The sequence below is a fragment of the Anolis carolinensis genome, unplaced genomic scaffold (assembly GCF_035594765.1).
Source record: "Anolis carolinensis isolate JA03-04 unplaced genomic scaffold, rAnoCar3.1.pri scaffold_58, whole genome shotgun sequence".
NCBI classification, from domain to species: domain Eukaryota; kingdom Metazoa; phylum Chordata; class Lepidosauria; order Squamata; family Dactyloidae; genus Anolis; species Anolis carolinensis.
Genome location: NW_026943867.1, coordinates 52,157 through 77,500, shown reverse-complemented (window position 1 = coordinate 77,500; position 25,344 = coordinate 52,157). Strand labels below are relative to the sequence as shown.

The window sequence follows — 25,344 nt, the reverse complement described above, 5'->3', positions numbered from 1 at the left end:
ATATATATTTATAGTAATATAATAATACGTAATATGAAATAATAGCAATAATGCAAAATAACATTTTATCAATAAATATGCAACAAAGCCATTTAAGGAGACAAAGTCTTTATTGAAGGATTAATAAATAAATCTATATATACATATATATTTTTTATTCGCAAGTGTGAAACTAAAATAATAAAGTTTCAAACTCAATGGTAAAATTGAAAATAACAAAAAAATTAAAAGATGTGAAATAAAAATAATCAAAACTAAAAAAGTGCAATAAAAATATTATAAAACCTAATAATAAAATGATTTTTTTTTTTTAGAAAAAAATGGAAATAAAAAGAAATCAAAATTTGGAATTTAAAAATAATCAAAATATTTGCAAAAATCTAATAATAAAATCAATATAATTTTAAAAATCAATAGAAATAAAAAGAAATCAAAGCAAAATTTGGAATTTAAAAAATCAAAATATTTGTAAAAATCTAATAGTAAAATCAAAATAATAAAAAATCAAACAAAAATAGAAAATAATAAAAAAATCTTTTAATTGGACAATTAAAATAAAAAATTGAAACACTTTTCAATGAAGCGAATAATTATTTTTATTGTAATATTTTGACCTTTGAAAATAATAATAATTTAAAGAAATAAGACACTTTTAAATGGACTGAATTCCTCTCTTTTTCCTCTCTTTTAATTTTAATATTATTTTATTATTTTATTTCCATCCAAACACATTTGTAATATTCTTTTATCCATTAAACTCTTATTATAAATTTAATAAAATTATTCTTTAATTTAATTTTTATTTCAATTAGGACTATCTTTTTAGCTATTATGATTAATTTAATAAAATTATTCATTTATTTCTTTAATTTTTTATTTTTTATTTCAATCAAGACTATTCTTTATTAAATTATTAATAATTTAATGAAATGATTTCTCGAATTTACTTTTCATTAAAACAATTCTTTATTAAATTATTATTAATAATTTAATAACTTTATTTCTTTAATTTAATTTCCATTAAAACTATTCTTTATTTTTATTAATAATTTAATGAAATTATTTCAATTTCCATTAAAATTATTATTAATTTAATGAAATTATTTCTTTTTAATTTAATTTCCATTAAAATTATTATTTATTAAATTATTATTAATAATTTAATGAAATAATTTCTTTAATTTAATTTCCATTAAAACTATTCTTTATTAAATTATGAGTAATCATTTTATAAAATTATTTCTTTAATTTCCATTAAAACTATTTTTATTACATTATTAATAATAATTTAATGATTTTTTTCTTTAATTTCCATTAAAACTATTCTTTATCAAATTATTAATAACAATTTAATGAAATTATTTAATTTAATTTAATTTCCATTAAAGCTATTCTTTATTTCTATTAAATTATTATTAATAATTTAATAAAAAAATTTAATTTTATTTGATTTTTTTAAAGAGGAATAAAATTCCATACTTTTTGGCAACAAAGAAATAATAAAAATAAACAAATAATAAACAAAAAAAATAATATTTGGCAAAATAAACAACACTGAAAACAAGCAATATGCTTGGATTAAACAAATTTGCAAAATATATACATTTTTTGCAAACTTTCTATCTTCTGTTTCTCTGTTTTGCATCTAAAAGGAAAGAAATTAGAAAAGTAGTTAGTAACTAATTACTATTTGCACTACTTCCAAAGTAACTGCATTCAAAAGAATGTAATTTGCATTGTTTTTAATTCAAAGGTTCGAAAAATGTAAAAAGTAAAAAAGAAAATAATAATATGAACGCAAAATAGGAAATTAAAATGTAATAATAATAAAAATAAGTAAAATAAACAATGAATAATATTAAATAAAAAAAGTAAAATTTTAAAAATAAAAATAATAGGAAAAAATAATGTAATAATAATAAAAATAAGTAAAATAAACAATGAATAATATTAAATAAAAAAAGTAAAATTTAAAAAATAAAAATAATAGGAAAAAATAATGTAATAATAATAAAAAATAATGAACCAAAATAAAAATAAGTAAAATGAATAATATTTAAAAAAGTAAATTTTAAATAATAAAATATAAATAATATGAACCAAAAATAGGAATATAAAATGTAATAATAAAAAATAAAGAACAAAAATAAAAATAAGTAAAATGATTAATATTAAATAAAAAAGTAAAATAAAAATAATTGAAATTATATAAAAAATGGAAAATGAAATGTAATAAAAATTAAAATAATATGAACAAATAATAAGAAAATAAAATGTAATAATAGAAAATAATGAACAAAAATAAAATAAGTAAAATGAGTAATATTAAATAAAAAAGAAAAATTAAAATAATTAAAATTGAAATAATATAAAAATGGAAAATAAAATGTAATAAAAATAAATAATGAACAAAAATAAAAATAAGTAAACAATGAATAATATTAAAGAAAAAAGAAAAATTGAAATAAAATTGAAATAATATGAATGCAAAATAGGAAATTAAAATAAAATAATGATCAATAAACAAAAATAAAAATAAGTACAATAAACAATGAATAATATTAAATAAAAAAGTAAAATTGAAATAATTAAAATGTAATATAAAACTAATAAAAATAAATAATATTAAACCATAAAAACTTGAAATAATATGAACACAAAATAAGAAATTAAAATAAAATAATAAACAAAAATAAAAATAAGTACAATACACAATTTTAATTATTTTAATTCTTTTTAACCAAAAGGCAAAATAAAAATTTAAAGACAAAACAAAATAAAAAACATTTAAATACATTAAACAAAACCAACGTAAAAAATGTTAAAAAAATTAAAAGTGTAAAAAAAAATTATAATATAAAAAAGTAAGAAAATTAATGTAAAATTCTAAAAATATTGAAAAAATGTTTTAAAATGTTCAAAAATGAAAATTTTAAAAAATTAAAATCAAAGGGTGCCATCATTGATTTACATTTACATTCAAGGCCCAAGATGTAAATAAATAAATACAATTAAATTTAAATATATACAATACACACACACATATATGTACACACGCATACATATATCTATATATATAAAAGAGTGATGGCATCGTGGCGACGCACAAAACAACAAAACTACAGGCCGCCTAACCTCGAAATTTGACAACACAACCCATCATCCACGCCTCTAGGTTGATACAACAAAAAGAAAAGAAAAATAAAGTCCTAATTAGAGAGAGAGGAATAATTGCTTTTATCCAATTGCTGCCAGTTAGAAGGCTAAGCTCCTCCCACTTGGTCTCCTAGCAACCCAATAAAAAAAAATAAAAACCACTAAAAATTAATACAATAAAATACAATAACAACAGAAAATAACTAAAAATAATACAAGAAAATAATAAAATATAATAAATAAAAATATAACTTACAATAAAATTAATAAAAAATTGCAAATAACGTCAAATAAAAATCACAAAACAATTTTTAACCCATACCACCACCACTTTGCCACAGCAACGCGTGGCCGGGCACAGCTCGTTATAATATATATTTTAGATCTGTTATATTTATTATTTTATGTTGTATAATATTTACTATTATTGTATTTATTAAAGTATAATTATTGATATGCTAGATAGTTGTTATAATATTTAATATAATATAATTAATGTATAATGAAGTATTTCTATATGATAACTATAACAATGTATGCTGGTAATAATAATAATGCCGCTGCGTTATGTCCATCCCCGACCCTTTTATATATATAGATACATTATAAAAATGTATGATAATATAACAGTAATTCAATAATAATGCTGGTGTGTTATTTCCCCGCCTGGAGGCTTACAATAAAATTAATAAAAAATTGCAAATAACGTCAAATAAAAATTACACAACAATTTTTAACCAATACCACCACCACTTTGCCACAGCAATGCGTGGCCGGGCACAGCTAGTAATTATATATAATAAATACAATAATATATAATATTAGCATAATATTATAAATACAATAATATATAACATCTATATATATAAAAGAGTGATGGCATCACGGCGACGCACAAAACAACAAAACTAATAATAAATAAATAATGATAAAATATAATAAATAAAAATATAACTTACAATAAAATTAATAAAAAATTGCAAATAACGTCAAATAAAAATTACACAACAATTTTTAACCAATACCACCACCACTTTGCCAGGCACAGCTAGTATATATATATATATATATATATATATTGGAAATTTTACCTGGAAATCATTGGAAAAAAACAGTCGTGTTTCTTTGAGGATCCTGCAAAAAAATAAAAAATAAATAAAGGAAAACTATAACTCCCAAGATTATTATTATTATTATTATTATTATCAAATGATCCCAATTTAATGATTGGAATAATAATTATAATGATTATGAATAATAATCGAGGAACACAACGCTTCCGTTCTTGGGAAACTATAACTCCCAAGATTATTATTATTATTATTATTATTATTATTAAATGATCCCAATTTAATGATTGGAATAATAATTATAATGATTATGAATAATAATCGAGGAACACAACGCTTCCGTTCTTGGGAAACTATAACTCCCAAGATTATTATTATTATTATTATTATTATTATTATTATTATTATTATTAAATGATCCCAACTTAATGATTGGAATAATAATTATAATGATTATGAATAATAATCGAGGAACACAACGCTTCCGTTCTTGGGAAACTATAACTCCCAAGATGATTATTATTATTATTATTATTATTATTATTATTATTATTATTATTAAATGATCCCAACTTAATGATTGGAATAATAATTATAATGATTATGAATAATAATCGAGGAACACAACGCTTCCGTTCTTGGGAAACTATAACTCCCAAGATTATTATTATTATTATTATTATTATTATTATCAAATGATCCCAATTTAATGATTGGAATAATAATTTGTATTTTTTTTTCAGTGATGAAATGGTTAACAGCAGGCTAGTTTTGACTGACAGTCTGTTGTGATTGCTATGACCTATCAGGCCTTTGGGGGTCGGAACTTCCTCCGGACTGAGGAATGTGTTTCTTATCTTATCTGTGGTGAGTTCGGCTTGAGCTCTCGCTGAAGATGGACTATGAACGAATGCGATGCTCTGAAGCCGAGAAAGGCAAACTGTAAATAAAGTAAATCAACCGTTGGAGTGATTTCTCCGCATGGGAATACAGTCTGGAGAAGGAGGCGAGAGCGGGATGATGGATTTTGGAATCCAGTCGGCACCCCACCGTCCCCTGACAACTATAACTCCCACGGGCATCCAATGGCATTTCAGTCACCATCCCTATGGAAACTACAACTCCCGGGACCCAATATTTTTGTATTCTTATCAGCCCATAGGGAAACTATAACTCCCGGGACCCAATATCACTGGATTCTTATCCACACATAGGGAAACTATAAGTCCCAGGACACACTTATCCGTCCAAAGGGAAACTATAACTCCCAATACACAACATTGTTGGATTATTATCTCCTTAGAGAAACTATAATTCCCAGGACACAACATCACTGGATTCTTATAGTTATTATTATATTATATTATTATTATTATTATATTATATTATTATTATATAATATATATTATTATTATATATATTATTATATAATATATATTATTATTATAGTCAATAGTAAACTCAAGAGTCAATGGTCAATGGAAGAGTCTGTAGTCAATGTCATTGGGTCTATGGTCAACTGAGGAGTCAACGGTAAACTCAAGAGTCAATGGTCAACGGAAGAGTCTGTGGTCAATGTCATTGGGTCTATGGTCACCTGAGGAGTCAATAGTAAACTCAAGAGTCAATGGTCAACGGAAGAGTCTGTGGTCAATGTCATTGGGTCTATGGTCACCTGAGGAGTCAACGGTAAACTCAAGAGTCAATGGTCAACGGAAGAGTCTGTAGTCAATGTCATTGGGTCTATGGTCACCTGAGGAGTCAACGGTAAACTCAAGAGTCAATGGTCAACGGAAGAGTCTGTAGTCAATGTCATTGGGTCTATGGTCACCTGAGGAGTCAATAGTAAACTCAAGAGTCAATGGTCAACGGAAGAGTCTGTAGTCAATGTCATTGGGTCTATGGTCAACTGAGGAGTCAACGGTAAACTCAAGAGTCAATGGTCAACGGAAGAGTCTGTGGTCAATGTCATTGGGTCTATGGTCACCTGAGGAGTCAACAGTAAACTCAAGAGTCAATGGTCAACGGAAGAGTCTGTAGTCAATGTCATTGGGTCTATGGTCACCTGAGGAGTCAACAGTAAACTCAAGAGTCAATGGTCAACGGAAGAGTCTGTGGTCAATGTCATTGGGTCTATGGTCAACTGAGGAGTCAACGGTAAACTCAAGAGTCAATGGTCAACGGAAGAGTCTGTAGTCAATGTCATTGGGTCTATGGTCACCTGAGGAGTCAACAGTAAACTCAAGAGTCAATGGTCAACGGAAGAGTCTGAGGTCAATGTCATTGGGTCTATGGTCACCTGAGGAGTCAACAGTAAACTCAAGAGTCAATGGTCAACGGAAGAGTCTATAGTCAATGTCATTGGGTCTATGGTCACCTGAGGAGTCAACGGTAAACTCAAGAGTCAATGGTCAACGGAAGAGTCTGTAGTCAATGTCATTGAGTCTATGGTCACCTGAGGAGTCAACGGTAAACTCAAGAGTCAATGGTCAACGGAAGAGTCTGTAGTCAATGTCATTGGGTCTATGGTCAACTGAGGAGTCAACGGTAAACTCAAGAGTCAATGGTCAACGGAAGAGTCTGTAGTCAATGTCATTGGGTCTATGGGCACCTGAGGAGTCAATAGTAAACTCAAGAGTCAATGGTCAACGGAAGAGTCTGTGGTCAATGTCATTGGGTCTATGGTCACCTGAGGAGTCAAGAGTAAACTCAAGAGTCAATGGTCAACGGAAGAGTCTGTAGTCAATGTCATTGGGTCTATGGTCACCTGAGGAGTCAACGGTAAACTCAAGAGTCAATGGTCAACGGAAGAGTCTGTAGTCAATGTCATTGGGTCTATGGTCAACTGAGGAGTCAACGGTAAACTCAAGAGTCAATGGTCAACGGAAGAGTCTGTGGTCAATGTCATTGGGTCTATGGTCACCTGAGGAGTCAATAGTAAACTCAAGAGTCAATGGTCAACGGAAGAGTCTGTAGTCAATGTCATTGGGTCTATGGTCACCTGAGGAGTCAACAGTAAACTCAAGAGTCAATGGTCAACGGAAGAGTCTGTAGTCAATGTCATTGGGTCTATGGTCACCTGAGGAGTCAACGGTAAACTCAAGAGTCAATGGTCAACGGAAGAGTCTGAGGTCAATGTCATTGGGTCTATGGTCACCTGAGGAGTCAACAGTAAACTCAAGAGTCAATGGTCAACGGAAGAGTCTATAGTCAATGTCATTGGGTCTATGGTCACCTGAGGAGTCAACGGTAAACTCAAGAGTCAATGGTCAACGGAAGAGTCTGTAGTCAATGTCATTGAGTCTATGGTCACCTGAGGAGTCAACGGTAAACTCAAGAGTCAATGGTCAACGGAAGAGTCTGTAGTCAATGTCATTGGGTCTATGGTCACCTGAGGAGTCAATAGTAAACTCAAGAGTCAATGGTCAACGGAAGAGTCTGTGGTCAATGTCATTGGGTCTATGGTCAACTGAGGAGTCAACAGTAAACTCAAGAGTCAATGGTCAACGGAAGAGTCTGTGGTCAATGTCATTGGGTCTATGGTCACCTGAGGAGTCAAGAGTAAACTCAAGAGTCAATGGTCAACGGAAGAGTCTGTAGTCAATGTCATTGGGTCTATGGTCACCTGAGGAGTCAATAGTAAACTCAAGAGTCAATGGTCAACGGAAGAGTCTGTAGTCAATGTCATTGGGTCTATGGTCAACTGAGGAGTCAACGGTAAACTCAAGAGTCAATGGTCAACGGAAGAGTCTGTGGTCAATGTCATTGGGTCTATGGTCACCTGAGGAGTCAATAGTAAACTCAAGAGTCAATGGTCAACGGAAGAGTCTGTAGTCAATGTCATTGGGTCTATGGTCACCTGAGGAGTCAACAGTAAACTCAAGAGTCAATGGTCAACGGAAGAGTCTGTAGTCAATGTCATTGGGTCTATGGTCACCTGAGGAGTCAACGGTAAACTCAAGAGTCAATGGTCAACGGAAGAGTCTGAGGTCAATGTCATTGGGTCTATGGTCACCTGAGGAGTCAACAGTAAACTCAAGAGTCAATGGTCAACGGAAGAGTCTATAGTCAATGTCATTGGGTCTATGGTCACCTGAGGAGTCAACAGTAAACTCAAGAGTCAATGGTCAACGGAAGAGTCTGTAGTCAATGTCATTGGGTCTATGGTCACCTGAGGAGTCAACAGTAAACTCAAGAGTCAATGGTCAACGGAAGAGTCTGTAGTCAATGTCATTGGGTCTATGGTCACCTGAGGAGTCAATAGTAAACTCAAGAGTCAATGGTCAACGGAAGAGTCTGTAGTCAATGTCATTGGGTCTATGGTCACCTGAGGAGTCAACAGTAAACTCAAGAGTCAATGGTCAACGGAAGAGTCTGTAGTCAATGTCATTGGGTCTATGGTCACCTGAGGAGTCAATAGTAAACTCAAGAGTCAATGGTCAACGGAAGAGTCTGTAGTCAATGTCATTGGGTCTATGGTCACCTGAGGAGTCAACAGTAAACTCAAGAGTCAATGGTCAACGGAAGAGTCTGTAGTCAATGTCATTGGGTCTATGGTCACCTGAGGAGTCAACAGTAAACTCAAGAGTCAATGGTCAACGGAAGAGTCTGTAGTCAATGTCATTGGGTCTATGGTCACCTGAGGAGTCAATAGTAAACTCAAGAGTCAATGGTCAACGGAAGAGTCTGTAGTCAATGTCATTGGGTCTATGGTCACCTGAGGAGTCAACAGTAAACTCAAGAGTCAATGGTCAACGGAAGAGTCTGTAGTCAATGTCATTGGGTCTATGGTCACCTGAGGAGTCAATAGTAAACTCAAGAGTCAATGGTCAACGGAAGAGTCTGTAGTCAATGTCATTGGGTCTATGGTCACCTGAGGAGTCAACAGTAAACTCAAGAGTCAATGGTCAACGGAAGAGTCTGTAGTCAATGTCATTGGGTCTATGGTCACCTGAGGAGTCAACGGTAAACTCAAGAGTCAATGGTCAACGGAAGAGTCTGAGGTCAATGTCATTGGGTCTATGGTCACCTGAGGAGTCAACAGTAAACTCAAGAGTCAATGGTCAACGGAAGAGTCTATAGTCAATGTCATTGGGTCTATGGTCACCTGAGGAGTCAACGGTAAACTCAAGAGTCAATGGTCAACGGAAGAGTCTGTAGTCAATGTCATTGAGTCTATGGTCACCTGAGGAGTCAACGGTAAACTCAAGAGTCAATGGTCAACGGAAGAGTCTGTAGTCAATGTCATTGAGTCTATGGTCACCTGAGGAGTCAACGGTAAACTCAAGAGTCAATGGTCAACGGAAGAGTCTGAGGTCAATGTCATTGGGTGTATGGTCACCTGAGGAGTCAACGGTAAACTCAAGAGTCAATGGTCAACGGAAGAGTCTATAGTCAATGTCATTGAGTCTATGGTCACCTGAGGAGTCAACGGTAAACTCAAGAGTCAATGGTCAACGGAAGAGTCTGTAGTCAATGTCATTGAGTCTATGGTCACCTGAGGAGTCAACGGTAAACTCAAGAGTCAATGGTCAACGGAAGAGTCTGAGGTCAATGTCATTGGGTGTATGGTCACCTGAGGAGTCAACGGTAAACTCAAGAGTCAATGGTCAACGGAAGAGTCTGTAGTCAATGTCATTGAGTCTATGGTCACCTGAGGAGTCAACGGTAAACTCAAGAGTCAATGGTCAACGGAAGAGTCTGTAGTCAATGTCATTGGGTCTATGGTCACCTGAGGAGTCAACGGTAAACTCAAGAGTCAATGGTCAACGGAAGAGTCTGAGGTCAATGTCATTGGGTGTATGGTCAACTGAGGAGTCAATGGTCAACTCAAGAGTCAATGGTCAACGGAAGAGTCTGTGGTCAATGTCATTGAGTCTATGGTCACCTGAGGAGTCAACGGTAAACTCAAGAGTCAATGGTCAACGGAAGAGTCTGTAGTCAATGTCATTGGGTCTATGGTCAACTGAGGAGTCAAGAGTAAACTCAAGAGTCAATGGTCAACGGAAGAGTCTGTAGTCAATGTCATTGGGTCTATGGTCAACTGAGGAGTCAAGAGTAAACTCAAGAGTGAATGGTCAACGGAAGAGTCTGTAGTCAATGTCATTGGGTCTATGGTCAACTGAGGAGTCAAGAGTAAACTCAAGAGTCAATGGTCAATGGAAGAGTCTGTAGTCAATGTCATTGGGTCTATGGTCAACTGAGGAGTCAAGAGTAAACTCAAGAGTGAATGGTCAACGGAAGAGTCTGTAGTCAATGTCATTGGGTCTATGGTCACCTGAGGAGTCAACAGTAAACTCAAGAGTCAATGGTCAACGGAAGAGTCTGTAGTCAATGTCATTGGGTCTATGGTCACCTGAGGAGTCAACGGTAAACTCAAGAGTCAATGGTCAACGGAAGAGTCTGTAGTCAATGTCATTGGGTCTATGGTCACCTGAGGAGTCAACAGTAAACTCAAGAGTCAATGGTCAACGGAAGAGTCTGTAGTCAATGTCATTGGGTCTATGGTCACCTGAGGAGTCAACGGTAAACTCAAGAGTCAATGGTCAACGGAAGAGTCTGAGGTCAATGTCATTGGGTCTATGGTCACCTGAGGAGTCAACAGTAAACTCAAGAGTCAATGGTCAACGGAAGAGTCTATAGTCAATGTCATTGGGTCTATGGTCACCTGAGGAGTCAACGGTAAACTCAAGAGTCAATGGTCAACGGAAGAGTCTGTAGTCAATGTCATTGAGTCTATGGTCACCTGAGGAGTCAACGGTAAACTCAAGAGTCAATGGTCAACGGAAGAGTCTGTAGTCAATGTCATTGGGTGTATGGTCACCTGAGGAGTCAACGGTAAACTCAAGAGTCAATGGTCAACGGAAGAGTCTGTGGTCAATGTCATTGAGTCTATGGTCACCTGAGGAGTCAACGGTAAACTCAAGAGTCAATGGTCAACGGAAGAGTCTGAGGTCAATGTCATTGGGTGTATGGTCACCTGAGGAGTCAACGGTAAACTCAAGAGTCAATGGTCAACGGAAGAGTCTGTAGTCAATGTCATTGAGTCTATGGTCACCTGAGGAGTCAACGGTAAACTCAAGAGTCAATGGTCAACGGAAGAGTCTGAGGTCAATGTCATTGGGTGTATGGTCAACTGAGGAGTCAATGGTCAACTCAAGAGTCAATGGTCAACGGAAGAGTCTGTGGTCAATGTCATTGAGTCTATGGTCACCTGAGGAGTCAACGGTAAACTCAAGAGTCAATGGTCAACGGAAGAGTCTGTAGTCAATGTCATTGGGTCTATGGTCAACTGAGGAGTCAAGAGTAAACTCAAGAGTCAATGGTCAACGGAAGAGTCTGTAGTCAATGTCATTGGGTCTATGGTCAACTGAGGAGTCAAGAGTAAACTCAAGAGTGAATGGTCAACGGAAGAGTCTGTAGTCAATGTCATTGGGTCTATGGTCAACTGAGGAGTCAAGAGTAAACTCAAGAGTCAATGGTCAATGGAAGAGTCTCTAGTCAATGTCATTGGGTCTATGGTCAACTGAGGAGTCAAGAGTAAACTCAAGAGTGAATGGTCAACGGAAGAGTCTGTAGTCAATGTCATTGGGTCTATGGTCAACTGAGGAGTCAACAGTAAACTCAAGAGTCAATGGTCAACGGAAGAGTCTATAGTCAATGTCATTGAGTCTATGGTCACCTGAGGAGTCAACAGTAAACTCAAGAGTCAATGGTCAACGGAAGAGTCTGTAGTCAATGTCATTGGGTCTATGGTCACCTGAGGAGTCAACAGTAAACTCAAGAGTCAATGGTCAACGGAAGAGTCTATAGTCAATGTCATTGAGTCTATGGTCACCTGAGGAGTCAACAGTAAACTCAAGAGTCAATGGTCAACGGAAGAGTCTGTAGTCAATGTCATTGGGTCTATGGTCACCTGAGGAGTCAACGGTAAACTCAAGAGTCAATGGTCAACGGAAGAGTCTATAGTCAATGTCATTGGGTCTATGGTCACCTGAGGAGTCAACGGTAAACTCAAGAGTCAATGGTCAACGGAAGAGTCTGTAGTCAATGTCATTGGGTCTATGGTCACCTGAGGAGTCAACGGTAAACTCAAGAGTCAATGGTCAACGGAAGAGTCTGTAGTCAATGTCATTGGGTCTATGGTCACCTGAGGAGTCAAGAGTAAACTCAAGAGTCAATGGTCAACGGAAGAGTCTGTAGTCAATGTCATTGGGTCTATGGTCACCTGAGGAGTCAACGGTAAACTCAAGAGTCAATGGTCAACGGAAGAGTCTGTAGTCAATGTCATTGGGTCTATGGTCACCTGAGGAGTCAAGAGTAAACTCAAGAGTGAATGGTCAACGGAAGAGTCTGTGGTCAATGTCATTGGGTCTATGGTCACCTGAGGAGTCAAGAGTAAACTCAAGAGTGAATGGTCAACGGAAGAGTCTGTAGTCAATGTCATTGGGTCTATGGTCACCTGAGGAGTCAAGAGTAAACTCAAGAGTGAATGGTCAACGGAAGAGTCTGTGGTCAATGTCATTGGGTCTATGGTCACCTGAGGAGTCAAGAGTAAACTCAAGAGTCAATGGTCAACGGAAGAGTCTGTAGTCAATGTCATTGGGTCTATGGTCACCTGAGGAGTCAAGAGTAAACTCAAGAGTCAATGGTCAACGGAAGAGTCTGTAGTCAATGTCATTGGGTCTATGGTCACCTGAGGAGTCAAGAGTAAACTCAAGAGTCAATGGTCAACGGAAGAGTCTGTAGTCAATGTCATTGGGTCTATGGTCACCTGAGGAGTCAAGAGTAAACTCAAGAGTCAATGGTCAACGGAAGAGTCTGTAGTCAATGTCATTGGGTCTATGGTCACCTGAGGAGTCAACGGTAAACTCAAGAGTGAATGGTCAACGGAAGAGTCTGTGGTCAATGTCATTGGGTCTATGGTCACCTGAGGAGTCAAGAGTAAACTCAAGAGTCAATGGTCAACGGAAGAGTCTGTAGTCAATGTCATTGGGTCTATGGTCACCTGAGGAGTCAACGGTAAACTCAAGAGTCAATGGTCAACGGAAGAGTCTGTAGTCAATGTCATTGGGTCTATGGTCACCTGAGGAGTCAAGAGTAAACTCAAGAGTCAATGGTCAACGGAAGAGTCTGTAGTCAATGTCATTGGGTCTATGGTCACCTGAGGAGTCAACGGTAAACTCAAGAGTCAATGGTCAACGGAAGAGTCTGTAGTCAATGTCATTGGGTCTATGGTCACCTGAGGAGTCAAGAGTAAACTCAAGAGTCAATGGTCAACGGAAGAGTCTGTAGTCAATGTCATTGGGTCTATGGTCAACTGAGGAGTCAACGGTAAACTCAAGAGTCAATGGTCAACGGAAGAGTCTGTAGTCAATGTCATTGGGTCTATGGTCACCTGAGGAGTCAAGAGTAAACTCAAGAGTCAATGGTCAACGGAAGAGTCTGTAGTCAATGTCATTGGGTCTATGGTCACCTGAGGAGTCAACGGTAAACTCAAGAGTCAATGGTCAACGGAAGAGTCTGTAGTCAATGTCATTGGGTCTATGGTCACCTGAGGAGTCAACGGTAAACTCAAGAGTCAATGGTCAACGGAAGAGTCTATAGTCAATGTCATTGGGTCTATGGTCAACTGAGGAGTCAACGGTAAACTCAAGAGTCAATGGTCAACGGAAGAGTCTATAGTCAATGTCATTGGGTCTATGGTCACCTGAGGAGTCAACGGTAAACTCAAGAGTCAATGGTCAACGGAAGAGTCTGTAGTCAATGTCATTGGGTCTATGGTCAACTGAGGAGTCAACGGTAAACTCAAGAGTCAATGGTCAACGGAAGAGTCTGTAGTCAATGTCATTGGGTCTATGGTCACCTGAGGAGTCAACGGTAAACTCAAGAGTCAATGGTCAACGGAAGAGTCTGTAGTCAATGTCATTGGGTCTATGGTCACCTGAGGAGTCAACGGTAAACTCAAGAGTCAATGGTCAACGGAAGAGTCTGTAGTCAATGTCATTGGGTCTATGGTCACCTGAGGAGTCAACGGTAAACTCAAGAGTCAATGGTCAACGGAAGAGTCTGTAGTCAATGTCATTGGGTCTATGGTCAACTGAGGAGTCAACGGTAAACTCAAGAGTCAATGGTCAACGGAAGAGTCTATAGTCAATGTCATTGGGTCTATGGTCACCTGAGGAGTCAACGGTAAACTCAAGAGTCAATGGTCAACGGAAGAGTCTGTGGTCAATGTCATTGGGTCTATGGTCAACTGAGGAGTCAACGGTAAACTCAAGAGTCAATGGTCAACGGAAGAGTCTGTAGTCAATGTCATTGGGTCTATGGTCACCTGAGGAGTCAACGGTAAACTCAAGAGTCAATGGTCAACGGAAGAGTCTATAGTCAATGTCATTGGGTCTATGGTCACCTGAGGAGTCAAGAGTAAACTCAAGAGTCAATGGTCAACGGAAGAGTCTGTAGTCAATGTCATTGGGTCTATGGTCACCTGAGGAGTCAACGGTAAACTCAAGAGTCAATGGTCAACGGAAGAGTCTGTAGTCAATGTCATTGGGTCTATGGTCACCTGAGGAGTCAACGGTAAACTCAAGAGTCAATGGTCAACGGAAGAGTCTGTAGTCAATGTCATTGGGTCTATGGTCACCTGAGGAGTCAACGGTAAACTCAAGAGTCAATGGTCAACGGAAGAGTCTGTAGTCAATGTCATTGGGTCTATGGTCACCTGAGGAGTCAAGAGTAAACTCAAGAGTCAATGGTCAACGGAAGAGTCTGTAGTCAATGTCATTGGGTCTATGGTCACCTGAGGAGTCAAGAGTAAACTCAAGAGTCAATGGTCAACGGAAGAGTCTGTAGTCAATGTCATTGGGTCTATGGTCAACTGAGGAGTCAACGGTAAACTCAAGAGTCAATGGTCAACGGAAGAGTCTGTAGTCAATGTCATTGGGTCTATGGTCACCTGAGGAGTCAACGGTAAACTCAAGAGTCAATGGTCAACGGAAGAGTCTGTAGTCAATGTCATTGGGTCTATGGTCACCTGAGGAGTCAAGAGTAAACTCAAGAGTCAATGGTCAACGGAAGAGTCTATAGTCAATGTCATTGGGTCTATGGTCACCTGAGGAGTCAAGAGTAAACTCAAGAGTCAATGGTCAACGGAAGAGTCTATAGTCAATGTCATTGGGTCTATGGTCACCTGAGGAGTCAAGAGTAAACTCAAGAGTCAATGGTCAACGGAAGAGTCTGTAGTCAATGTCATTGGGTCTATGGTCACCTGAGGAGTCAACGGTAAACTCAAGAGTCAATGGTCAACGGAAGAGTCTGTAGTCAATGTCATTGGGTCTATGGTCACCTGAGGAGTCAAGAGTAAACTCAAGAGTCAATGGTCAACGGAAGAGTCTGTAGTCAATGTCATTGGGTCTATGGTCACCTGAGGAGTCAAGAGTAAACTCAAGAGTCAATGGTCAACGGAAGAGTCTGTAGTCAATGTCATTGGGTCTATAGTCACCTGAGGAGTCAAGAGTAAACTCAAGAGTCAATGGTCAACGGAAGAGTCTGTAGTCAATGTCATTGGGTCTATGGTCACCTGAGGAGTCAAGAGTAAACTCAAGAGTCAATGGTCAACGGAAGAGTCTGTAGTCAATGTCATTGGGTCTATGGTCACCTGAGGAGTCAAGAGTAAACTCAAGAGTCAATGGTCAACGGAAGAGTCTGTAGTCAATGTCATTGGGTCTATGGTCACCTGAGGAGTCAAGAGTAAACTCAAGAGTCAATGGTCAACGGACGAGTCTGTAGTCAATGTCATTGGGTCTATGGTCACCTGAGGAGTCAAGAGTAAACTCAAGAGTCAATGGTCAACGGAAGAGTCTATAGTCAATGTCATTGGGTCTATGGTCACCTGAGGAGTCAAGAGTAAACTCAAGAGTCAATGGTCAACGGAAGAGTCTGTAGTCAATGTCATTGGGTCTATGGTCACCTGAGGAGTCAAGAGTAAACTCAAGAGTCAATGGTCAACGGAAGAGTCTGTAGTCAATGTCATTGGGTCTATGGTCACCTGAGGAGTCAAGAGTAAACTCAAGAGTGAATGGTCAACGGAAGAGTCTGTAGTCAATGTCATTGGGTCTATGGTCACCTGAGGAGTCAACGGTAAACTCAAGAGTCAATGGTCAACGGAAGAGTCTATAGTCAATGTCATTGGGTCTATGGTCACCTGAGGAGTCAAGAGTAAACTCAAGAGTCAATGGTCAACGGAAGAGTCTGTAGTCAATGTCATTGGGTCTATGGTCACCTGAGGAGTCAAGAGTAAACTCAAGAGTCAATGGTCAACGGAAGAGTCTGTAGTCAATGTCATTGGGTCTATGGTCACCTGAGGAGTCAAGAGTAAACTCAAGAGTCAATGGTCAACGGAAGAGTCTGTAGTCAATGTCATTGGGTCTATGGTCACCTGAGGAGTCAAGAGTAAACTCAAGAGTCAATGGTCAACGGAAGAGTCTGTAGTCAATGTCATTGGGTCTATGGTCACCTGAGGAGTCAAGAGTAAACTCAAGAGTCAATGGTCAACGGACGAGTCTGTAGTCAATGTCATTGGGTCTATGGTCACCTGAGGAGTCAAGAGTAAACTCAAGAGTCAATGGTCAACGGAAGAGTCTATAGTCAATGTCATTGGGTCTATGGTCACCTGAGGAGTCAAGAGTAAACTCAAGAGTCAATGGTCAACGGAAGAGTCTGTAGTCAATGTCATTGGGTCTATGGTCACCTGAGGAGTCAAGAGTAAACTCAAGAGTCAATGGTCAACGGAAGAGTCTGTAGTCAATGTCATTGGGTCTATGGTCACCTGAGGAGTCAAGAGTAAACTCAAGAGTCAATGGTCAACGGAAGAGTCTGTAGTCAATGTCATTGGGTCTATGGTCACCTGAGGAGTCAAGAGTAAACTCAAGAGTCAATGGTCAACGGAAGAGTCTGTAGTCAATGTCATTGGGTCTATGGTCACCTGAGGAGTCAAGAGTAAACTCAAGAGTCAATGGTCAACGGACGAGTCTGTAGTCAATGTCATTGGGTCTATGGTCACCTGAGGAGTCAAGAGTAAACTCAAGAGTCAATGGTCAACGGAAGAGTCTATAGTCAATGTCATTGGGTCTATGGTCACCTGAGGAGTCAAGAGTAAACTCAAGAGTCAATGGTCAACGGAAGAGTCTATAGTCAATGTCATTGGGTCTATGGTCACCTGAGGAGTCAAGAGTAAACTCAAGAGTCAATGGTCAACGGAAGAGTCTGTAGTCAATGTCATTGGGTCTATGGTCACCTGAGGAGTCAAGAGTAAACTCAAGAGTCAATGGTCAACGGAAGAGTCTGTAGTCAATGTCATTGGGTCTATGGTCACCTGAGGAGTCAAGAGTAAACTCAAGAGTCAATGGTCAACGGAAGAGTCTATAGTCAATGTCATTGGGTCTATGGTCACCTGAGGAGTCAAGAGTAAACTCAAGAGTCAATGGTCAACGGAAGAGTCTATAGTCAATGTCATTGGGTCTATGGTCACCTGAGGAGTCAAGAGTAAACTCAAGAGTCAATGGTCAACGGAAGAGTCTGTAGTCAATGTCATTGGGTCTATGGTCACCTGAGGAGTCAAGAGTAAACTCAAGAGTCAATGGTCAACGGAAGAGTCTGTAGTCAATGTCATTGGGTCTATGGTCACCTGAGGAGTCAAGAGTAAACTCAAGAGTCAATGGTCAACGGAAGAGTCTGTAGTCAATGTCATTGGGTCTATGGTCACCTGAGGAGTCAAGAGTAAACTCAAGAGTCAATGGTCAACGGAAGAGTCTGTAGTCAATGTCATTGGGTCTATGGTCACCTGAGGAGTCAAGAGTAAACTCAAGAGTCAATGGTCAACGGAAGAGTCTGTAGTCAATGTCATTGGGTCTATGGTCACCTGAGGAGTCAAGAGTAAACTCAAGAGTCAATGGTCAACGGAAGAGTCTGTAGTCAATGTCATTGGGTCTATGGTCACCTGAGGAGTCAAGAGTAAACTCAAGAGTCAATGGTCAACGGAAGAGTCTGTAGTCAATGTCATTGGGTCTATGGTCACCTGAGGAGTCAAGAGTAAACTCAAGAGTCAATGGTCAACGGAAGAGTCTGTAGTCAATGTCATTGGGTCTATGGTCACCTGAGGAGTCAAGAGTAAACTCAAGAGTCAATGGTCAACGGACGAGTCTGTAGTCAATGTCATTGGGTCTATGGTCACCTGAGGAGTCAAGAGTAAACTCAAGAGTCAATGGTCAACGGAAGAGTCTATAGTCAATGTCATTGGGTCTATGGTCACCTGAGGAGTCAAGAGTAAACTCAAGAGTCAATGGTCAACGGAAGAGTCTGTAGTCAATGTCATTGGGTCTATGGTCACCTGAGGAGTCAAGAGTAAACTCAAGAGTCAATGGTCAACGGAAGAGTCTGTAGTCAATGTCATTGGGTCTATGGTCACCTGAGGAGTCAAGAGTAAACTCAAGAGTGAATGGTCAACGGAAGAGTCTGTAGTCAATGTCATTGGGTCTATGGTCACCTGAGGAGTCAACGGTAAACTCAAGAGTCAATGGTCAACGGAAGAGTCTATAGTCAATGTCATTGGGTCTATGGTCACCTGAGGAGTCAAGAGTAAACTCAAGAGTCAATGGTCAACGGAAGAGTCTGTAGTCAATGTCATTGGGTCTATGGTCACCTGAGGAGTCAAGAGTAAACTCAAGAGTCAATGGTCAACGGAAGAGTCTGTAGTCAATGTCATTGGGTCTATGGTCACCTGAGGAGTCAAGAGTAAACTCAAGAGTCAATGGTCAACGGAAGAGTCTGTAGTCAATGTCATTGGGTCTATGGTCACCTGAGGAGTCAAGAGTAAACTCAAGAGTCAATGGTCAACGGAAGAGTCTGTAGTCAATGTCATTGGGTCTATGGTCACCTGAGGAGTCAAGAGTAAACTCAAGAGTCAATGGTCAACGGACGAGTCTGTAGTCAATGTCATTGGGTCTATGGTCACCTGAGGAGTCAAGAGTAAACTCAAGAGTCAATGGTCAACGGAAGAGTCTATAGTCAATGTCATTGGGTCTATGGTCACCTGAGGAGTCAAGAGTAAACTCAAGAGTCAATGGTCAACGGAAGAGTCTGTAGTCAATGTCATTGGGTCTATGGTCACCTGAGGAGTCAAGAGTAAACTCAAGAGTCAATGGTCAACGGAAGAGTCTGTAGTCAATGTCATTGGGTCTATGGTCACCTGAGGAGTCAAGAGTAAACTCAAGAGTCAATGGTCAACGGAAGAGTCTGTAGTCAATGTCATTGGGTCTATGGTCACCTGAGGAGTCAAGAGTAAACTCAAGAGTCAATGGTCAACGGAAGAGTCTGTAGTCAATGTCATTGGGTCTATGGTCACCTGAGGAGTCAAGAGTAAACTCAAGAGTCAATGGTCAACGGACGAGTCTGTAGTCAATGTCATTGGGTCTATGGTCACCTGAGGAGTCAAGAGTAAACTCAAGAGTCAATGGTCAACGGAAGAGTCTATAGTCAATGTCATTGGGTCTATGGTCACCTGAGGAGTCAAGAGTAAACTCAAGAGTCAATGGTCAACGGAAGAGTCTATAGTCAATGTCATTGGGTCTATGGTCACCTGAGGAGTCAAGAGTAAACTCAAGAGTCAATGGTCAACGGAAGAGTCTGTAGTCAATGTCATTGGGTCTATGGTCACCTGAGGAGTCAAGAGTAAACTCAAGAGTCAATGGTCAACGGAAGAGTCTATAGTCAATGTCATTGGGTCTATGGTCACCTGAGGAGTCAAGAGTAAACTCAAGAGTCAATGGTCAACGGAAGAGTCTATAGTCAATGTCATTGGGTCTATGGTCACCTGAGGAGTCAAGAGTAAACTCAAGAGTCAATGGTCAACGGAAGAGTCTATAGTCAATGTCATTGGGTCTATGGTCACCTGAGGAGTCAAGAGTAAACTCAAGAGTCAATGGTCAACGGAAGAGTCTATAGTCAATGTCATTGGGTCTATGGTCACCTGAGGAGTCAAGAGTAAACTCAAGAGTCAATGGTCAACGGAAGAGTCTGTAGTCAATGTCATTGGGTCTATGGTCACCTGAGGAGTCAAGAGTAAACTCAAGAGTCAATGGTCAACGGAAGAGTCTATAGTCAATGTCATTGGGTCTATGGTCACCTGAGGAGTCAAGAGTAAACTCAAGAGTCAATGGTCAACGGAAGAGTCTATAGTCAATGTCATTGGGTCTATGGTCACCTGAGGAGTCAAGAGTAAACTCAAGAGTCAATGGTCAACGGAAGAGTCTATAGTCAATGTCATTGGGTCTATGGTCACCTGAGGAGTCAAGAGTAAACTCAAGAGTCAATGGTCAACGGAAGAGTCTGTAGTCAATGTCATTGGGTCTATGGTCAACTGAGGAGTCAACGGTAAACTCAAGAGTCAATGGTCAACGGAAGAGTCTGTAGTCAATGTCATTGGGTCTATGGTCACCTGAGGAGTCAAGAGTAAACTCAAGAGTCAATGGTCAACGGAAGAGTCTGTAGTCAATGTCATTGGGTCTATGGTCAACTGAGGAGTCAAGAGTAAACTCAAGAGTCAATGGTCAACGGAAGAGTCTGTGGTCAATGTCATTGGGTCTATGGTCACCTGAGGAGTCAAGAGTAAACTCAAGAGTCAATGGTCAACGGAAGAGTCTGTAGTCAATGTCATTCGGTCTATGGTCACCTGAGGAGTCAAGAGTAAACTCAAGAGTCAATGGTCAACGGAAGAGTCTGTGGTCAATGTCATTGGGTCTATGGTCACCTGAGGAGTCAAGAGTAAACTCAAGAGTCAATGGTCAACGGAAGAGTCTGTAGTCAATGTCATTGGGTCTATGGTCAACTGAGGAGTCAAGAGTAAACTCAAGAGTCAATGGTCAACGGAAGAGTCTATAGTCAATGTCATTGGGTCTATGGTCAACTGAGGAGTCAAGAGTAAACTCAAGAGTCAATGGTCAACGGAAGAGTCTATAGTCAATGTCATTGGGTCTATGGTCAACTGAGGAGTCAAGAGTAAACTCAAGAGTCAATGGTCAACGGAAGAGTCTGTAGTCAATGTCATTGGGTCTATGGTCAACTGAGGAGTCAAGAGTAAACTCAAGAGTCAATGGTCAACGGAAGAGTCTGTGGTCAATGTCATTGGGTCTATGGTCACCTGAGGAGTCAATAGTAAACTCAAGAGTCAATGGTCAACGGAAGAGTCTGTGGTCAATGTCATTGGGTCTATGGTCAACTGAGGAGTCAAGAGTAAACTCAAGAGTCAATGGTCAACGGAAGAGTCTGTAGTCAATGTCATTGGGTCTATGGTCACCTGAGGAGTCAAGAGTAAACTCAAGAGTCAATGGTCAACGGAAGAGTCTGTAGTCAATGTCATTGGGTCTATGGTCACCTGAGGAGTCAAGAGTAAACTCAAGAGTCAATGGTCAACGGAAGAGTCTGTAGTCAATGTCATTGGGTCTATGGTCACCTGAGGAGTCAAGAGTAAACTCAAGAGTCAATGGTCAACGGAAGAGTCTGTGGTCAATGTCATTGGGTCTATGGTCACCTGAGGAGTCAAGAGTAAACTCAAGAGTCAATGGTCAACGGAAGAGTCTGTAGTCAATGTCATTCGGTCTATGGTCACCTGAGGAGTCAAGAGTAAACTCAAGAGTCAATGGTCAACGGAAGAGTCTGTGGTCAATGTCATTGGGTCTATGGTCAACTGAGGAGTCAAGAGTAAACTCAAGAGTCAATGGTCAACGGAAGAGTCTATAGTCAATGTCATTGGGTCTATGGTCAACTGAGGAGTCAAGAGTAAACTCAAGAGTCAATGGTCAACGGAAGAGTCTGTAGTCAATGTCATTGGGTCTATGGTCAACTGAGGAGTCAAGAGTAAACTCAAGAGTCAATGGTCAACGGAAGAGTCTGTGGTCAATGTCATTGGGTCTATGGTCACCTGAGGAGTCAATAGTAAACTCAAGAGTCAATGGTCAACGGAAGAGTCTGTGGTCAATGTCATTGGGTCTATGGTCAACTGAGGAGTCAAGAGTAAACTCAAGAGTCAATGGTCAACGGAAGAGTCTGTGGTCAATGTCATTGGGTCTATGGTCACCTGAGGAGTCAACGGTAAACTCAAGAGTCAATGGTCAACGGAAGAGTCTGTAGTCAATGTCATTGAGTCTATGGTCAACTGAGGAGTCAACGGTAAACTCAAGAGTCAATGGTCAACGGAAGAGTCTGTAGTCAATGTCATTGGGTCTATGGTCAACTGAGGAGTCAATAGTAAACTCAAGAGTCAATGGTCAACGGAAGAGTCTGTGGTCAATGTCATTGGGTCTATGGTCACCTGAGGAGTCAATAGTAAACTCAAGAGTCAATGGTCAACGGAAGAGTCTGTAGTCAATGTCATTGGGTCTATGGTCAACTGAGGAGTCAATAGTAAACTCAAGAGTCAATGGTCAACGGAAGAGTCTGTAGTCAATGTCATTGGGTCTATGGTCACCTGAGGAGTCAAGAGTAAACTCAAGAGTCAATGGTCAACGGAAGAGTCTGTAGTCAATGTCATTGGGTCTATGGTCAACTGAGGAGTCAAGAGTAAACTCAAGAGTCAATGGTCAACGGAAGAGTCTGTAGTCAATGTCATTGGGTCTATGGTCACCTGAGGAGTCAAGAGTAAACTCAAGAGTCAATGGTCAACGGAAGAGTCTGTAGTCAATGTCATTGGGTCTATGGTCAACTGAGGAGTCAAGAGTAAACTCAAGAGTCAATGGTCAACGGAAGAGTCTGTGGTCAATGTCATTGGGTCTATGGTCACCTGAGGAGTCAAGAGTAAACTCAAGAGTCAATGGTCAACGGAAGAGTCTGTAGTCAATGTCATTGGGTCTATGGTCAACTGAGGAGTCAAGAGTAAACTCAAGAGTCAATGGTCAACGGAAGAGTCTGTAGTCAATGTCATTGGGTCTATGGTCACCTGAGGAGTCAAGAGTAAACTCAAGAGTCAATGGTCAACGGAAGAGTCTATAGTCAATGTCATTGGGTCTATGGTCAACTGAGGAGTCAAGAGTAAACTCAAGAGTCAATGGTCAACGGAAGAGTCTGTAGTCAATGTCATTGGGTCTATGGTCAACTGAGGAGTCAAGAGTAAACTCAAGAGTCAATGGTCAACGGAAGAGTCTGTGGTCAATGTCATTGGGTCTATGGTCACCTGAGGAGTCAATAGTAAACTCAAGAGTCAATGGTCAACGGAAGAGTCTGTGGTCAATGTCATTGGGTCTATGGTCAACTGAGGAGTCAAGAGTAAACTCAAGAGTCAATGGTCAACGGAAGAGTCTGTGGTCAATGTCATTGGGTCTATGGTCACCTGAGGAGTCAACGGTAAACTCAAGAGTCAATGGTCAACGGAAGAGTCTGTAGTCAATGTCATTGGGTCTATGGTCAACTGAGGAGTCAATAGTAAACTCAAGAGTCAATGGTCAACGGAAGAGTCTGTAGTCAATGTCATTGGGTCTATGGTCAACTGAGGAGTCAATAGTAAACTCAAGAGTCAATGGTCAACGGAAGAGTCTGTAGTCAATGTCATTGGGTCTATGGTCAACTGAGGAGTCAATAGTAAACTCAAGAGTCAATGGTCAACGGAAGAGTCTGTGGTCAATGTCATTGGGTCTATGGTCACCTGAGGAGTCAATAGTAAACTCAAGAGTCAATGGTCAACGGAAGAGTCTGTAGTCAATGTCATTGGGTCTATGGTCAACTGAGGAGTCAAGAGTAAACTCAAGAGTCAATGGTCAACGGAAGAGTCTGTGGTCAATGTCATTGGGTCTATGGTCACCTGAGGAGTCAATAGTAAACTCAAGAGTCAATGGTCAACGGAAGAGTCTGTGGTCAATGTCATTGGGTCTATGGTCAACTGAGGAGTCAAGAGTAAACTCAAGAGTCAATGGTCAACGGAAGAGTCTGTGGTCAATGTCATTGGGTCTATGGTCACCTGAGGAGTCAACGGTAAACTCAAGAGTCAATGGTCAACGGAAGAGTCTGTAGTCAATGTCATTGGGTCTATGGTCACCTGAGGAGTCAATAGTAAACTCAAGAGTCAATGGTCAACGGAAGAGTCTGTAGTCAATGTCATTGGGTCTATGGTCAACTGAGGAGTCAATAGTAAACTCAAGAGTCAATGGTCAACGGAAGAGTCTGTAGTCAATGTCATTGGGTCTATGGTCAACTGAGGAGTCAATAGTAAACTCAAGAGTCAATGGTCAACGGAAGAGTCTGTGGTCAATGTCATTGGGTCTATGGTCACCTGAGGAGTCAATAGTAAACTCAAGAGTCAATGGTCAACGGAAGAGTCTGTAGTCAATGTCATTGGGTCTATGGTCACCTGAGGAGTCAATAGTAAACTCAAGAGTCAATGGTCAACGGAAGAGTCTGTGGTCAATGTCATTGGGTCTATGGTCAACTGAGGAGTCAACGGTAAACTCAAGAGTCAATGGTCAACGGAAGAGTCTGTAGTCAATGTCATTGGGTCTATGGTCACCTGAGGAGTCAAGAGTAAACTCAAGAGTCAATGGTCAACGGAAGAGTCTGTGGTCAATGTCATTGGGTCTATGGTCACCTGAGGAGTCAAGAGTAAACTCAAGAGTGAATGGTCAACGGAAGAGTCTGTGGTCAATGTCACTGGGTCTATGGTCACCTGAGGAGTCAAGAGTAAACTCAAGAGTCAATGGTCAACGGAAGAGTCTGTGGTCAATGTCATTGGGTCTATGGTCACCTGAGGAGTCAAGAGTAAACTCAAGAGTCAATGGTCAACGGAAGAGTCTGAGGTCAATGTCATTGGGTCTATGGTCACCTGAGGAGTCAAGAGTAAACTCAAGAGTCAATGGTCAACGGAAGAGTCTGTGGTCAATGTCATTGGGTCTATGGTCACCTGAGGAGTCAAGAGTAAACTCAAGAGTCAATGGTCAACGGAAGAGTCTGTGGTCAATGTCATTGGGTCTATGGTCACCTGAGGAGTCAAGAGTAAACTCAAGAGTCAATGGTCAACGGAAGAGTCTGAGGTCAATGTCATTGGGTCTATGGTCACCTGAGGAGTCAAGAGTAAACT

At 39.5% G+C, this 25,344-nt stretch overlaps 1 protein-coding gene across 3 annotated transcripts in view; it reads right to left on the bottom strand.

The window, feature by feature from the left end:
* Positions 1–91: 91 nt before the first annotated feature.
* Positions 92–25,344, bottom strand: part of LOC134295010 (protein-tyrosine sulfotransferase 2-like) — a 44,492-nt gene continuing 19,239 nt past the window's right edge. For all 3 annotated transcript variants that reach the window (XM_062966970.1, XM_062966972.1, XM_062966971.1), the window contains 2 exons: positions 4,248–4,290; positions 92–1,645 (listed from right to left, as the gene is read on the bottom strand). In XM_062966970.1, coding sequence (XP_062823040.1) covers positions 4,255–4,290 — 36 coding nt within the window. In that variant the 3' untranslated portion in view covers positions 92–1,645; positions 4,248–4,254. The remainder of the gene's footprint in view (positions 1,646–4,247; positions 4,291–25,344) is intronic.